The following is a 16,991-nucleotide window of genomic DNA, read 5'->3' as shown; positions in this document are numbered from 1 at the left end:
AAATGCTAACGGTTGCCTCACCAGAGGACACGTACCAACGACGTGAATCGTGTCTGCCGATTAAAATGCATATATTTTGAAATAAGGGGAATCATAACATATTTCACTGTAAAGTGTCTCACTCTAATACCTTCTGGGTTCATTGTGTATTTGGTTAAGTGAATTGCAGATAAGTTTTTTTTGAAAATGAGAGCTATGCATATATTTTATTAAAACTGAAACTGGTGGAGTGAAAAACAGACCTGTTTTGAAGAAGTCGTACTAAAATCATTTATGGGCTTGAACTTCACAGTTTGCGTGTTATCTTTTAAAGAAAACCCGTTTTCATCACTAACAATGACCTAATTTACACATACATATCGGTCGGTCATAGTCGCCTTTTTTTTTTTTAGAGAGGTAGTGTACAAAATGTCGTTTTGTACGTTTAAATTACATGTCCATTATTTTAGTCATATATCAATCAATAAATAAATGCGCATATTTTTATTAAACGTTACTTTCACTTTAAGATCGCTTCTAACATTTAGTATAATTTCTGACAAATGCACGCTATGTAATAAATTGATAATATTATGGACGCCATGTGGTAAAACCGGAAGTTGAATTATTTTGCGATAGCAAAATCCTTTTACAATGATCACTTTCCTTTTATATTAAGCTGATCTTTAACGTTATGGGTAAAAATCTAACAGATTGAACCAAATTATCCTTTTTCAAGCCTGTGAATGTGTAAACTCTTTTTTGCTTCAACCCGGTTCGGTTTTCGGAGTTGATTCAAAATCATCCATTATGTATCTTATGTGACTGTTGTTTTCCTCGGTAAATTAACAATTGTTGATGTAAAATAATTCTAGCTGTGAGAATAAACAATTTTCAAGATGTTTTTGATTGCGGTTTCAACCAGGCGTTCAGTTAGCTATACATATCGATTGAGAAAATGGCATTTCCTGTTTTGTCGTCCGCATGTTATACAGATGTTGTTAAAAATAAAACTGTGTATACAAATTAGGCATTTTACTTGCTGTCTGATGGCAAAAATCTTTAGCTTTCGTTTAAGGTATAATTTGCTTATATCCGTATGCAGTCAAGCGGTACATGACGGTTTTTTGTAACCTACCCCCTGCGTCATGGCTGCATTTTTGCAGAATATGGGTCATGTTACAAAAACGCTTCTCATTCTTAGGTGGTTGGGTTTAGCCATTTGTCGTTTACCGAACTGTGGCTGCAAATAAAACGAACTTTCCAAAAAACATAATATCTAATGTGACCACCAAAAGTAACCTTTCCACTATAGCCAGCCAGGTGACTATATCCTTTAGCTTCTTGGATCTTCGGAGTTTGAACCTCTGCGTTCTGCGAAGCTCCCGGTTCTAACTCGCAAAACACTCGTTATGTTTACTAGCTACGGCCAGAAGAGGCAGTGAAGTACATGCTCTGTCCGGCTTACAAAAGACATTTCTTTTCTATCAGATGGTTCCATATCTCTTATTTTTTAGACCAGACTTCCTGGCCACAATCAAAGACCTGATCAGCAGTCTCCTGTTATTACGATCTCTCCACTGTCTAACGTTTTAGCCCCTGGGGATCCTGACCTTGTTAACTGCCCTGTCCGTGCTTTCAATTTGTCTAGCACGAACCACATCAGATCCAGCACTCAGAAGCTATTGTTTATTTCCACAAACACTACCCGAGACAAAGATATTGCAAAGTCTACATTGGCTAAATGGGCTTCCACCCTCATCAAACAGGCTTATGTGTGGTGGCAGCAAAATAAGGTGTGTGTGTGTGGGGGGGGGGCGACATAGTTTGTCCTGCCTCTCTCTTTGGCGAGGACGCATGAAACTTGTGCATGGGCCTCTTTACTTGCTGTCCTGAACTCCAGACGGCTCTCCGAAATCGATTTAAAAACAATTTCATCTTATTCCTTGTCGGTTCCTGATTCCAAAAACATATAGATATATGTTTGGATTAAAAACACGCTCAGAAAGTTAAAACGAAGAGAGGTACTAAAAAGCGTGCTATGCAGCACAGCGAAACCACTACCGCGCTCAACAGGCTCGTCAGTTTCACTCCGTTATGCACAAGCGGCGGATTACGGTCATTGTGAAAAAATGCAGTGCGTTCAGTTTCATTCTGAGTTCCACAGCTTGACTAAATGTAGTAATTTCGCCTTACGCGACTTGTTTGTTTTATAAATGTCTTTGATGACGTCATTTCCGGCTTGAGGCCGCACTGTCAGCCCTCATTTGTTTTAATGAAATTGATTGAAATTTTGGCGAAACAATCTTCGACAAATCCCGGACTTTGGTATTGCATTTCAGCTTGAACGCTTAAAAATTAATTAATAAGTTTGGTCATTAATAATCTGAAAATTGTAATTAAAATTGTTTTGTTATAAAACGATCCAAAAATAATTTCATCTTATTTTTCATCATTTTGTGATTCCAAAAACATTACCTGCTATTCCGACTTGGTCGTGTGACAGACGTTTTCTTCCACACGAGATTACCTTGATTGTCTAACGAAGCCGTCAGGCTAAGTTAGACATCAGCTAATCGAGTGTGGAAGAAAACTCTGTCAAACGACCAAGTCGGACTAGCATTTATGTCTCACAGCTTCAACAGAGGAGAGAACAAACACGTTTTGTGTACTCAAGCTTGACAAACCTGAACACAGGAGCAGCCATTGTGGAGAGATCTACTTTTTGACGGAAGTGACCGAACAGCTGTGAATGACGTCTCGGTATATGTGAATGACGTCACAGTCATCGTCACAGTCTGTATCTTTTGAAGCATAGCATTCTTCATGACGTCTTCGTTAGACAATCAACGTAATCTCGTGTGGAAGAAAACGTCTGTCACACGACCAAGTCGGAATAGCAGGTAATGTTATATGTGGATTAAAAACAAGCTCTGAAAATTAAAAATATGAAAATAATGATTTAAGTTAAATTTCCGAAATCGATTTAAACACAATTTCTTCTTATTGCTTGTCGGTTCCTGATTCCAAAAACATATAGATAGGATATGTTTGGATTAAAAATAAGCTCAGAAAGTTAAACAGAATAGAGATACAGAAAAGTGTGTTATGCTTCTCGGCGCAACCACTACCACACTATTCTGGCTTGTCAATTTCACTGCCTTTGCCACGAGCAGTGGACTGACGATGCTACGAATATACGTTGTTGCTGCTGTTTTTGTGTTTGTGGTTGCTGCTGTTGTTGTTGTGTTGGGGATAATTTAGTCAGAATAAACAGTATTTCGTATGGTACATCGATAACTTTATTTTCCTGAGGAAACAAACCAGAACAAACAGTCTTCCACACACACACGCACGCACGCACGCACGCACGCACACACACACACACACACACACACACACACACACACACACACACACACACACACACACACACACACACACACACATCTTTCTTTATTTGGTGTTTAACGTCGTTTTCAACCACGAAGGTTATATCGCGACGGGGAAAGGGGGGAGATGGAATAGAGCCACTTGTCAATTGTTTCTTGTTCACAAAAGCACTAATCAAAAATTTGCTCCAGGGGCTTGCAACGTAGTACAATATATGACCTTACTGGGAGAATGCAAGTTTCCAGTACAAAGGACTTGACATTTCTTACATACTGCTTGACTAAAATCTTTACAAACATTGACTATATTCTATACAAGAAACACTTAACAAGGGTAAAAGGAGAAACAGAATCCGTTAGTCGCCTCTTACGACATGCTGGGGAGCATCGGGTAAATTCTTCCCCCTAGCCCGCGGGGGGGTACACAATGATCTGAGCGTTCTTAATGCAAATAACATTACATTATAAACACAATGATCTGAGTGTTCGTAATGCAAATAACATTACATTATAAACGCAATGATCTGAGCGTTCTTAATGCAAATAACATTACATTATAAATACAATGATCTGAGCGTTCTTAACGCAAATAACATTACATTATAAAAACAATGATCTGAGCGTTCTTAATGCAAATAACATTAGATTATAAACAAAATGAGCTCAGCGTCCGTAATGCAAATAAAATTACATTATAAACAAAATGATCTGAGCGTTCGTAATGCAAATAACATTTAGTTATAAACAAAATGATCTAAGCGTTCGTAATTAGCATAACATTACATTAAAAACAAAATGATCTAAACGTTCGTAATTAAAATAACATTACATTAAAAACTATATGAGCTGAGCAATCGCAATGGAAATAACATTACATTATAAACAACTTGGTCTGAGCGTTTGCATAGCACATAACATTACATCTTATATAAAATGATCTAAGAGTTCGTAATGCACATAACATTACATTTTATTACCAATTCAGTGCCCCATATGGCTTTTTGACCAATCAGGACGGATTATAGGTGACCCTCTAAATGTTTTAACGTTCAGGCAGGGACTCTTTTTGATTATCAAGCTAAATATGAACAAGACAAAGTAAAAATTTAAATTAACAATATCAGCGTGATTTATTCTAAAGAATGACACTTCAAATGCTGTCAGATAATACTCTTCATCGAAAAAATACCAAATAACGAGTTTTGTCGGTGGGTGCTTTACGGAACAGCAAGGCACCGCCCATCATCTGAGTGTGCAATGTCGACCCGCTCACTTGAAATCTAACTTATCTAAGTTCGGAAAAATCAAGTGAAATTTGCTTCACTCGCTTCACGTCAAATGTATCTTTACGTCATTTCCCATCCGTCTGGAGTCGGTTCTAAGTCTATCGCTCTCTGTTCAACAAGAAAAAGCGAAGCAACCGAAACGCATGTTCAGCATGTATCTTGTGAGATTGTTGTGTGTCAAACGCATTTGACCTGTGAATATTCATCACGTCAGGTGTGTTACTCTGATTGGCTGACCCAGGTCACGAGAATACTTTGACTGACAGGCATAATCAGGTGGGAGCGCTCAAGTTCCCATTGTGGCTGTTCTGTCTAATTCGCGGGGTCGCTTCAAAAAAAAATTTTGGTCGAATTAAACGGTAATAAAACCGTTATTTGTAATAATCTGACTGTTAGCAAATGATAACAGACATGTCTCACAAACGATAACAGCATTCGCCTAAAAGGCTCATGCTTGATATCTTTTTTCTCGACATGTCTGTTATCATTTGCTAACAGTCAGCATATTAGAAATAACTCATAATAACCACAATGATCTAAGAGTTCGTACACATAACATTACATCATAAACAAAATGATCTGAGAGTTCGTACTGCACAAAACATTACATTACAACCACAATGATCTAAGAGTTCGTAATGAACATAACATTACAATATAACCACAATGATCTAAGAGTTCGTAATGCACATAACATTACAATATAAACAAGTCGCGTAAGGCGAAATTACTACATTTAGTCAAGCTGTGGAACTCACAGAATGAAATTGAACGTGGTCCGCCGCTAGTGCAAAAGGCAGTGAAAGTGACGAGCCTGTTTGGCGCGGTAGCGGTTGCGCTGTGCTTCATAGCACGCTTTACTGTACCTCTCTTCGTTTTAATTTTCTGAGCGTGTTTTTAATCCAAACATATCATATCTATATGTTTTTGGAATCAGGAACCGACAAGGAATAAGATGAAAGTGTTTTTAAATTGATTTCGAAAATTTAATTTTGATCATAATTTTTAATTTTTTTAATTTTCAGAGCTTGTTTTTAATCCAAATATAACATATTTATATGTTTTTGGAATCAGAAAATGATGAAGAATAAGATGAACGTAAATTTGGATCGTTTTATAAAAAATTGTTTTTTTTACAATTTTCAGATTTTTAATGACCAAAGTCATTAATTAATTTTTAAGTCACCAAGCTGAAATGCAATACCGAAGTCCGGCCTTCGTCAAAAATTGCTTGGCCAAAATGTCAATCAATTTGATTGAAAATTGAGGGTATGACAGTGCCGCCTCAACTTTTACAAAAAGCCGGATATGACGTCATCAAAGACATTTATCGAAAAAAATAAAAAAATCTCTGGGGGTATCATACCCAGGAACTCTCATGTCAAATTTCATAAAGATCGGTCCAGTAGTTTCGTCTGAATCGCTCTACACACACACACACAGACAGACACACACACACACACATACACCACGACCCTCGTCTCGATTCCCCCTCTATGTTAAAACATTTAGTCAAAACTTGACTAAATGTAAAAAGGAGTATCTACGAGCTCGAATTTAACTCTAAGTTCACCTTACAAAATACAAGTAAAATACACGTGAAATACCTTAGCACGAGCTCCACGAGACACTTGAAGTTAACCAGTGTCTACCTGTGACAGGTGAAATAGAGGAACACAGGCGCTCCATAACAAAACCTTTAACACCACAGCATAACAGTATACTAATATTAAAGCTGCTTGTGACAAACCCCCCTATTCAAACCGAACTACGGTTCGTCACAAAAATTCCACACAATGCGGCTGTAATAGTCTGCTCCGACGTTGTCGGGTCCTCGGATTTCTCTGATGCGGAACGTGAATGTCTGGAACAACAGGGCCCAGCGAATCAAGCTTCCGTTCGTCATCTTGGTCTTCTGTAGATGTGGAAAGGACTGGTGATCAGTCTGTAGCGATTCTCTCTCTCTTTCTGAGACTGTCAATGTGCCAACACGGTCGACAGCGATTCTTCTGAATGGTTCATCCACGAGGGGTATCTTTCCGAGATGAGCTTTGGGTATTCCTAGTTTGGGTAAAGCTCGATGGCAAGCATCACAGGAATGCACATAACGCCTGATGTCGCCCTCCATCCCTGGCCAGTAGAACGAATGCCATAGTCTATTCTTAGTTTTCTTTGTCTCAAGATGACCAGTCTTAGGAACATCGTGGTATCGTCTCAAAATACCCGAACGAAGAGTCTCGGGCACCACCACCTGACTGAAGGTCTTTTCCGTTGTTATGAAAAAGCGATGAAGGACGCCCTGTTTCCAAAGGAATTTCACATTTCCTTTCTTCCCGGATGGGGTAGGGTTCCTCCCTTTGGCCAGCTCCCGCACCCTGGACAAAGTTGGGTCAAGCGACTGTAGCTGGATCAATTCCTCTCTGGTAACACCTCCTAGACCAGAGTCCTTCATCCGTAGGGTTTTTGGGGGTTCCTTTTCTCGTGCATAAGGGTTTCGGGTAACAGCGGTTATCTGGACAGGTTGAGCTTTCGCCGGGTACACAGGAACTTCAAGGGTTTCTCCTCCAGGACGAACGATCCTGTTTCCGATGAGTACGGGGCATGTGAGCTGATCAGCCACAATAGCGACAACGTTCCCTGAGAAGAATGGAGACTCTAAATGTACGATCGTAGTAGGACATGTCTTCTGAACGTTCCCTGCTGCGAAACGAATAGTTTGACTTCCCTGCTTGAGGTTACAGTCTTTTACCAGCGAGGAGTCAATGACCAGTCCGTCGGCGCCTGTGTCACGAAGAGCAGATACTTGTGATCTATTGATACTGATCGTGCATAATGGAGAGTACGAAAGTTTGCTACATGGGTCACAAAGGGTAGGTAACTCTGACGTGGCAGCAGTGGTTCCTGGCGTCGTTACAACTGTTCTCACGTTGGTGACGGTCCTCACGTTGATGGACGATTCTGAATGCGGACAATTCCTACGGATGTGTCCCTTTTTACCACAACCGTAGCAATTTCCTTTGGGAAAAGGGCCGTTGGGGTGGACGGGACTAACTGGGGCAGAGTCTTCCTCAGGGTTTTCAATGTCCTTCGTGTTTTTCTCCACTCGACCAGTCGCAGTAACTGGGTTTTTTCTGGCTCTTTTTGATGCAGCAAACCTCTCAGCTAGTTCGGCGGCCTCAGTGATGTTCGCCGGTTCGCGCTGCCGGATGAAATCCGCGAGGTCCCCAGATACATGGTCCAGCAGGTGTTCCAACAGTATGAGGTCTCGGATTCCAGCGTAGGCCTCCTCCTTCTTCGCGGCCTTTCTCCATCGTTCAAACCAAATTCGGAGGCGGGTAGCGAATTGATTAAAAGTCTCCTCTCCTCTTTTGGCCGCTAGTCTAAACTTAGAACGATACGAGTCAGCCGTCCAGCGAAAAGATCCTCTAAGGGCGTCCACAATGACATCAAAGTTTCCCGCATCCTCAGTTGGCAGTTCTAAATAAACATCGGCTGCAAACCCCTTCAGGAGGGCTCCCAGCCGAGCTCCCCAGTCTCTCTCCCTGTCCCAGCCACTGAGAGTTGCTGCTCTCTCGAATCGTCCTTGGAAGGTATCGAGATCCTCTTTGGCTTCATCAAATGGATCTATTTTCAGACGAACAGGTTCAATAACCCGACTACGGGAACTTGAAGTAGTCTCTTCTCTCCGAGTCTTGTCTATCTCTGCACGAACTCTTTCTTCTTCAAGATCGGCTAGACGTCGGCGGCGGTCGTTTTCTTCCTCTTCTCTAAGTAGTTTTTTTCGGATTTCTTCTTTACTCAGTTGAGCTTCCTCTTCTTCTTGAAGTAGTCTTCGTTGAGCTTCTTATTCCTCCTTCTGAAGTCTTCGCTGAGCTTCTTGTTCCTCCTTCTGAAGTCTTCACTGAGCTTCTTGTTCCTCCTTCTGAAGTCTTCGCTGAGCTTCTTGTTTTCTCATTTGAACTTCCTCTTCTTCTTGAAGTAGTCTTCGTTGAGCTGCTTCTTCTTCTTGAACATAGTAGCCCCTGATCGAATACCTAGAGCACGTCCCCTAGCAGCTATAATTTCTTGAGCTGTCGTGAGGGAACTAGATTTGTCGATAGGATCAACAGCAGCTCCATCCAGATGCTTTGGCGTGGTAAGTGTCATACGAGGTGGAGAAATACCATGATCAGGGGTAGAAAAACTTGCCAGAGCGGCATTGCGAGATTTGGATCCCAACATGATTTCTCACAACAATGTAATACAGTTAAGTCGCCAACTATGAAAAAGCAATCTAACTACTTCACAACAAAATTCTGAAGAAAAAAACCTCAAATCTACAACATTTCCAGATAAGTTACAACAGGGCAAAATGCTATAAACAACGATGGGACATGTACCCAGCACTGGCTAGTATTCACAGGTGGCCGCTGTGAAAAATCATGTTAAGCCTCAGCATGTACAAGCAAGTTATTCAATCATCAAACTATTCAAAAAATCAAACACGACAAGACGGTACAAACAGACGAACAGAGCAAAATCATAGGTGACGATGTAATAATAAATTCATCCCGGACGAGCCCCCATTTGTCACGCACACATGCATAAAACACGCACGCAGTCTGTCATCCACGACTCAATAACAATCTTGCTCTTTCGACTACAAAACACAAGTTGACACGAACAGTAGATTAAGAACGTTTCTTACAAAAATCAAATATACATAGATCAAACATAAATACACACACAACTCACTAACTAACCATACAACTCTTTTTTAAGATAACATCCACAACGACAACAACAAGATCAAACAGTAATAAAGTCAATAACAACAAAGAATAATTATTTTCCTTTTAAAGCATCTTTCACACCTCTCACTTTCGCTCAATTCACAATGACGTTATGGTTCCTGCACTTTTAGCTGTTATGACGGCTTAGGCAAATGTTACCATGAATGCGTATCCAAAATCGTCCATGAACTTGAGTTAACGAGGCCGTAGTGCGAAGCGACAGGAGCCATCGGTGACGTCAAGTCCTTGCTAGGCGAGCAGTGCCGTCGTCGAAAGTGGAGCAGGCAGACCCCTCCTCAGCAGTAGGTCAGTTTAAGACCTCGGCATGGTGAAAAACAACCTGGAATGGTGAACGCAAGACTTAGTTCACAGTAATAGTAACATCGCCCACCCGTCCTTATTATTTAACAACTAAGTGCAGGATTAAATGGACATAACTCTTTACTCTCACGCATCTCGAACACACATACCAACCGACTTATACATTTAATTCTGCTAAGTATGAAGTCCAACGAAAAATACCAAATTCATTCTATAAACAAAACTGTCAACCAATCTAGGTAACTCTCCTTTCTCCCGCAGTGGGACACTGCGGTTATGAAATTAAAGGCCCCTCCTGTTTTTGGAACCGCAGGAGCTGTCTAGTTTGCTGTTAGGTAGATTTTTGGTTCCTCTTTCCTGTCATGCTCTCTTTTTCTTCATGAATTCTTTTCTTTTTTCTGCCTTCTTGCTCATTCACCTGTATTTTTTCCAAAAATCTCTTCTCTTGCCGCTTGTCTCGCGATTCATGTATAGTTTAATCTGTTAGTGTTCTGATGTAAGTCCAGCAGTAGATAGATTAAGCCTATTTTAACATACTGGAAACTGGTAATCTTCCAGTAGGTATTAATTTAGTTTTACTAAAGCCTGCTGGGACACAAGTAATGGGTTAGTGCATTTGTAAACAGGAATCGCTTGACAAGTGGCCCCCTTCATCCCCCCCTTCCTCGTCCTGATATGGCTCTGCGTAGTCGGCTGGAGGTTAAGCAACAAATAAACAAACAAACTCTCCTTTCAACCAAAACATGTTCATCCAATAATATATATACCAAACCATTTTCCAAAACGAACTCACAACTTCATACCGTTCAAGTACAAAAGTTACAAACACGCACGTGCACACTGTACATTCCGCCATCTTGGACTGACCGGTTTTCATAAGTCAATTTAAGCCCGACAATAATTTAACTGTTACCCACACAACATAATATTTAATGAGTACATACCACATCCTGGTTGCATTGAAGTAGCCATACATATCCCCTGCCGTTGATAACATGTTTCCGGCGTTTGCTCTACGTAAGCAAACCCTACGTTCAACGAAGAACGGATTCGCTTGGAACGCAAGCCTTCTTTCCTCCGCTAAAGGCAAAGAACGAATGAATAAAAAGGAGTATCTACGAGCTCGAATTTAACTCTGAGTTCACCTTACAAAATACAAGTAAAATACACGTGAAATACCTTAGCACGAGCTCCACGAGACACTTGAAGTTAACCAGCGTCTACCTGTGACAGGTGAAATAGAGGAACACAGGCGCTCCATAACAAAACCTTTAACACCACAGCATAAAAGTATACTAATATTAAAGCCGCTTGTGACATAAGCTAACATAAATTCATTGCACGAGGTTACTGCTCAGTGGCGGTGCGATAAACGTACGACAGGGTGAAACACATGCACACACGAACATGAATGTAAACTTTTAGTTATCGCGTTTTGAGCTCGCCTGCAGAAAATATATCCACAGCTTCCTCTTCCAATTAAGAGCTGTTCGTTCATCACTGTGTACCTTCCTTGTCAGATTTCTATAGCTGTATTTGCATTGCAGGTCGGCTGCGCTGTGACTGAAAGTGGTCCCTGGTGTATCCACTCCAGTCGGAACTCGGAAGGAGCAGACGACATTTCTTCACGAGGATAATCTCAAAAAGAAACTGCAACCGACACTTGAAGATATTCGTGAATGTGTTTTGAACAAAGACTGACATTCGAAAATTTTCCGCTGCGACAGTTTTATCTTAGGAAGACCATGCTTATCCACATTTTCTTGCTGCTTTCTACGCGAGGTAAGTGGTGCTGACATTGTTGTAATTTCCTTTGAAGATTGTGTCATTATGTCAGTTGTCAATGTCAATGGTTTGCACTCACGCAGACAATCATAAACGTTACGCACTCATGAAATACGGTGACTCTCTCACGCATGGAAGTAACGTAGACAATCATAAACGTTACGCATTCATAAAACTCTCTCACGCGTGGAAGTACCGCAGACAATCATAAACGTTACGCACTCATGAAATACGGTGACTCTCTCACGCATAAGTAACGTAGACAATCATAAACGTTACGCACTCATAAAACTCTCTCAAGCATGGAAGTACCGCAGACAATCATAAACGTTTCGCACTCATGAAATACGGTGACTCTCTCACGCATGGAAGTAACGCAGGCAATCATAAACGTTTCGCACTCATGAAATACGGTGACTCTCTCACGCATGGAAGTACCGCAGACAATCATAAACGTTACGCACTCATTAAACTCTCTCACGCATGGAAGTAACGTAGACAATCATAAACGTTACGCACTCATGAAATACGGTGACTCTCTCACGCATGGAAGTAACGCAGACAATCATAAACGTTACGCACTCATGAAATACGGTGACTCTCTCACGCATGGAAGTAACGCAGACAATCATAAACGTTACGCACTCATGAAATACGGTGACTCTCTCACGCATGAAAGTAACGCAGACAATCATAAACGTTACGCACTCATGAAATACGGTGACTCTCTCACGCATGGAAGTAACGCAGGCAATCATAAACGCCTACGCACTCATGAAATACGGTGACTCACTCACATGTGACGCACATTCACTTTGGCCTCCTGCTCATGAAAGAAGACTGTTGATGTTTACGGGCCGAGTTGTTATTGATAGGCCTACGTCTGATGTTTGAACCACGATAAAGGAGCGACGCTATAAACCGTTCCTTTTGTTGGAGCTTGTTTGTGGTAGTGTTGGGTTTCGGTTAACGGTTCCTTTGAAGAGCTTTGGACCTTTATCCTTGCTTAGTACCTCCCTGTCCGACCCCCCCCCCCTCTCCCCAGTCACAACCCCACACGACCAAACATATATTTTTCTCACGCTAGATCAGCCCTGCACATCACAGTCACAACCCCACACGACCAAACATATCTTTTTCTCACGCAAGATCAGCCCTGCACCCCCCCTCCCCCCAAGTCACAACCCCTCACGACCAAACATACCTTTTTAACACGCTTGATCAGCCCTGCTTATTATAGTTGGAATATTTTGACTTTGAATTATGAATTAACGCTGCTGCTGCTGAGTTCCACGACATACCAACTAAGAGAGTACGTTTATGTGTCTTTCATATGACACAACCAAGAGAGTATGTTTATGTGTCTTTCATATGACACAACTAAGAGAGTATGTCCCTGCTAGCTCAGTCTTGACTCAGTAACTACATGAAATAAGTTGTACCTTTCATCTCACACAGTACCCTGCTAGCTCAAGTTTGACTCAGTAACTACATGAAATAAGTTGTACCTTTCATCCCGTTCAAATAAAAGTCACACAAAACCCTGCTAGCTCCTTCTTGACTCAGTAATTACATGAAATAAGCTATATCCTACATACGCGAGAGAGACCACTCATTAGATAACAATATCGTTCAAACCAAACGTGTGTATATCATGTTAATGAGGTCATGTCAAACAAGTCTGACAGGGACCTGCTATTCATGATGCCCTTTCACACACTAGCAAACCCTGGTAAACATAGAACAAACAACTGTTTAACAACGATGTACACATCAATAGCTAGGTCCAAACAAAATAATATTAAGCACAAAGAAAACACCTCTCACAGAGCACAGCACAAGAATGTCTTTTGGGGCACAACACATCACGTCGAGCATGAAAGTCGCAGCCAGCTACGGGAAGAACTGAGTCTTCAACCTACTCTTGAACGCGTCAAGAGAGGGGCTCTGACGAAGCTCAAGCGGCAGGGAGTTCCAGACGAACGGGCCCGCGGAGGGGAATGCACGCTGACCAGCAGATGCGAGTTTCGAGCGAGGGATGTGGAGGCGGAGAGGGTCAGCAGCAGAACGAAGGGGACGGTCGGAGGGCTGGGTGTACAGGTCCAGGGAAGATTGAAGGTACTCGGGAGCAGAGTCGTTGAGACACTTGTAGACCAGAGTGGACAGTTTGTAGGAGATTCGGGTGTTGACAGGGAGCCAGTGCAAGGAGCGAAGTAGGGGGGTGATGTGGTCTCGCTTCGTCTTCCTCAACGTCAGCCTGGCAGCGGCGTTCTGGACTCGTTGTAGGCCATGAATGGATGAGGCGGGGAGGCCGGCCAGAAGGGAGTTGCAGTAGTCCAGACGACTGAAGATGAGGGAGACAACCAGCTTGACACAGGCGTCGTGGGTGAGGTAGCGACGGATGGAGGCGATGCGTCGTAGGTGGAAAAAGCAGGTCTTGATGATGAAGGAGATGTGTGTCTGCATGGAGAGAGTGGAGTCGAGAAAGACGCCAAGGCTCTTGACAGCAGGGGAGAATGGAACAGTCGCGTCATCCAGCTGGAGGTCGGTCACAGTGAGGGAAGCAATCTTCTGTCGTGTTCCAACGAGAAGGGCCTCCGTCTTCTCACTGTTCAGCTTCAACTTGTTCTCAGTCATCCAGTTCTTGATGTCAGTGAAACAACTGGAGATGGATCCAAGGAGATCGTCAACGTCCTCCGGCTTGGCGCTGTTCTGGAGCTGCGTGTCATCAGCAAAGGAGTTGTAGTTCAGGCCGTGGCGTTCGATGACCAGGGAGAGGGGTTGGGTGTACAGGGTGAAAAGGACAGGGCCGAGGACAGATCCTTGTGGGACGCCGAAGCGGACAGGGACAGGCTGAGAAGAGAACGAATCAGTGGTGACAGTCTGAGAGCGGTTCTGGAGGTAGTTCCGGAACCAAGAGAGGGCGGTGTCGTGAATGCCGAACGTGGAACTGAGGCGATCGACGAGTAGCTGGTGGTCGATCGTGTCGAAGGCCGCGGAAAGGTCCAGCAGCACAAGGGCAGAGACGAGACCGCTGTCTGTTGCGTTCAGGAGGTCCGTGGTGATTCGCAGAGTGTTTTGGTTTACACATTCAAATCACATTTCCTCCAGTGAACACGTACAACAGACAAAACAGTTCAACCCGATTTTGTTTCGTGAAGATTCAACAAATAGGTCCTACATTGCCTCCCTCGTATACATTCTGACTCTATAGTGTGGGGCATTTCGGAGGGACCAATGCAAGAAATATTACTTTGGAGAAATAGTGACGGACAGTGTTTGGGACAGCGATCATCAAAGTCACAGTTGGCGTCCATTTTAGCACTGCGTAGCGCTCCTGCACATCGCGACTTTGTTCGTTTATCTATCTGTTTGTTTATCTGTATGTATGGATGTGTGTGTATGTATATGTGTGTGTGTATTTGTGTGCATTTGTGTGTTAATATGTGTTAAGGGAGGGGGGACGTATGCGTTTGGTTTCATAGTACTTTCATACGAATTACTATCGCAAATCGATCGATGTTAAAAAATAACAATTAAAAAAACTGCACTTTTTTGTTTCTAGTTATAGCCTGATCGCGTAGACCAGACACTTGGCCACAAATAGCACCTGTTTTGTTTTTTAAAGAAATCACTATGTCGATTCCGTGTGAATGAGCTTTTGCCAAACAACCCTTTTTAACACTGTCTAAGTGATCTTTGCTCATTTTGGGGGGGTCTTAAACGCTTTGGCGAATAATTCTAATTAAATGGTGTTGAGAAATGAAATTCCTCCAAAAATGTCTTTACCTTGTTAAAAAATATGCATTTTTACGATTTTTGTAGCATGTTGAAGAGACACGTTTGCCTGCAATCACGACTCGCTTGACACCTACCCTGTATAACACAATTTATGAACAAGTAAAAAATAAAAACGATTAAATACTATGCATTTATTGCAGAGCCAGTAAAATATCCTCTACGAATCGTTTTTATTTTTTTGATTTACATTATCTGGTTTATATTTTACGACAATTTGAAAATGACGAAAAATCACTCGCAACAGCGGGCGCGAGTGAGTTGCGTTTCTTTCGCCGGGGACTGTACACACTCGTTTCGAAGTGTTCTGCATCCAGATGTGTAAAAAAGCGTCATGCATTAACAACGTGTCTGCAGATGAACATAAGTGTTATCAAATTGTTCAGGGCCGACACTTTCTTACGGAACTAGAAATCACATCCATATGAGGGAACACTTTTGGTCATTTTACGTACACTTTTTAACAATTGTTGACAGTATTGAACGCTAAATGAACATATGATTACGTGTAAAGTGTTCAAATTGATTTACAGTGTATGCTTTACATAATGAATTCTGTATTTAATGTTAATATATTTTGTATATATTGCATATTGTATATATACTGTTTATATAATCGATCACTTGCTCGTTTTCTCGTGGTAATGGAACACTATAAGATGTTTGATGGGTTGTTGACAGACAGACAGGGGGAGCATATCGTCTTTTGTTTCATATTTATTGACCAAGGCCGAAGGCCGCGGTCAATAAATATGAAACAAAAGTCGATATGCCCCCCGAGGACCGACAAAAAAGCTGGTCTGTCAACAAACCATCAAACATCGTTTTTGTCATCATTTTGGTAGTGAGAAAACAAGTGCACAATCAACCCAGGGAGCCATGCTTTGAAACACGGGTCCCGTGCTGATAACCACACGGGTCCCGGTTTGATAACCACTGGCAATCAAAGATGGCGTGTGAAAGCAACTTTCTGTGTTTTTGAGTTCATTAAATGAGTTGGGATGAATATGTCAGGTTTGAGGATGCACATTTCTGTAGGTTCATCTCGGTATTCCACCCCCTCGGCTTTCTGTTGTAAATATTAAGCTGAGCACGGTGATCGAATGTGGAAGCTACGTTTGGTCAAAGGTCACAGACGATTTGCGTCGTGCAGCGAAGGAAAGAATCGCGATCTTGTTTCCGACTCGGTACCTCTTTGTTTTTCATTAGACCTGTCATTCTGCTTGCTCGGCTTTGTTAGATGTTTGCATATCGTGTTGCTATTTTCTTTGCTTTTATTATTGTTTCTTACTTGTGCTTCGTTTATCGATACAACGTCTTGTGCACGGGTCAAAATGTGTGTGTCAGGTGTCGTTTTACTTGAACTTGACGTTCGTGTTTTTCCGAACGTCTGTGTATCGAAACACAGATACACGCACTCCGTGACTTTGTAAGAAGACATAACATATCGGTAGGTTTCATTTGTTTGTGACGAATTTATTGAAGTAGTTTTGTTTTTTGTTTACTTTTGCCAGTTTGCCAGTTGGTTTTTGGAACTTTGCAAAGCAGTGTCTTGTCGTCTGGTTAGGTCTGGGGAAACGCCAATGAAAAGAGCCGAAGAATCCTCGAGCGTTTCTATTGGGTTTGCTTTTGATTATCCATGTAATAGGGCCTGATAG

At 41.9% G+C, this 16,991-nt stretch overlaps 1 protein-coding gene across 2 annotated transcripts in view; it reads left to right on the top strand.

Moving 5' to 3' along the window:
- LOC138981382 (uncharacterized) overlaps positions 1–16,991 on the top strand; it is a 101,498-nt gene that overhangs the window by 11,596 nt on the left and 72,911 nt on the right. For both annotated transcript variants that reach the window (XM_070354282.1, XM_070354283.1), the window contains exon 2: positions 11,298–11,532. In XM_070354282.1, coding sequence (XP_070210383.1) covers positions 11,430–11,532 — 103 coding nt within the window. In that variant the 5' untranslated portion in view covers positions 11,298–11,429. The remainder of the gene's footprint in view (positions 1–11,297; positions 11,533–16,991) is intronic.

This window comes from Littorina saxatilis, linkage group LG12, assembly GCF_037325665.1.
Source record: "Littorina saxatilis isolate snail1 linkage group LG12, US_GU_Lsax_2.0, whole genome shotgun sequence".
NCBI classification, from domain to species: domain Eukaryota; kingdom Metazoa; phylum Mollusca; class Gastropoda; order Littorinimorpha; family Littorinidae; genus Littorina; species Littorina saxatilis.
The sequence above is the reverse complement of the archived record's forward strand: the minus strand, read 5'-3'. Positions and strand labels throughout refer to the sequence as shown.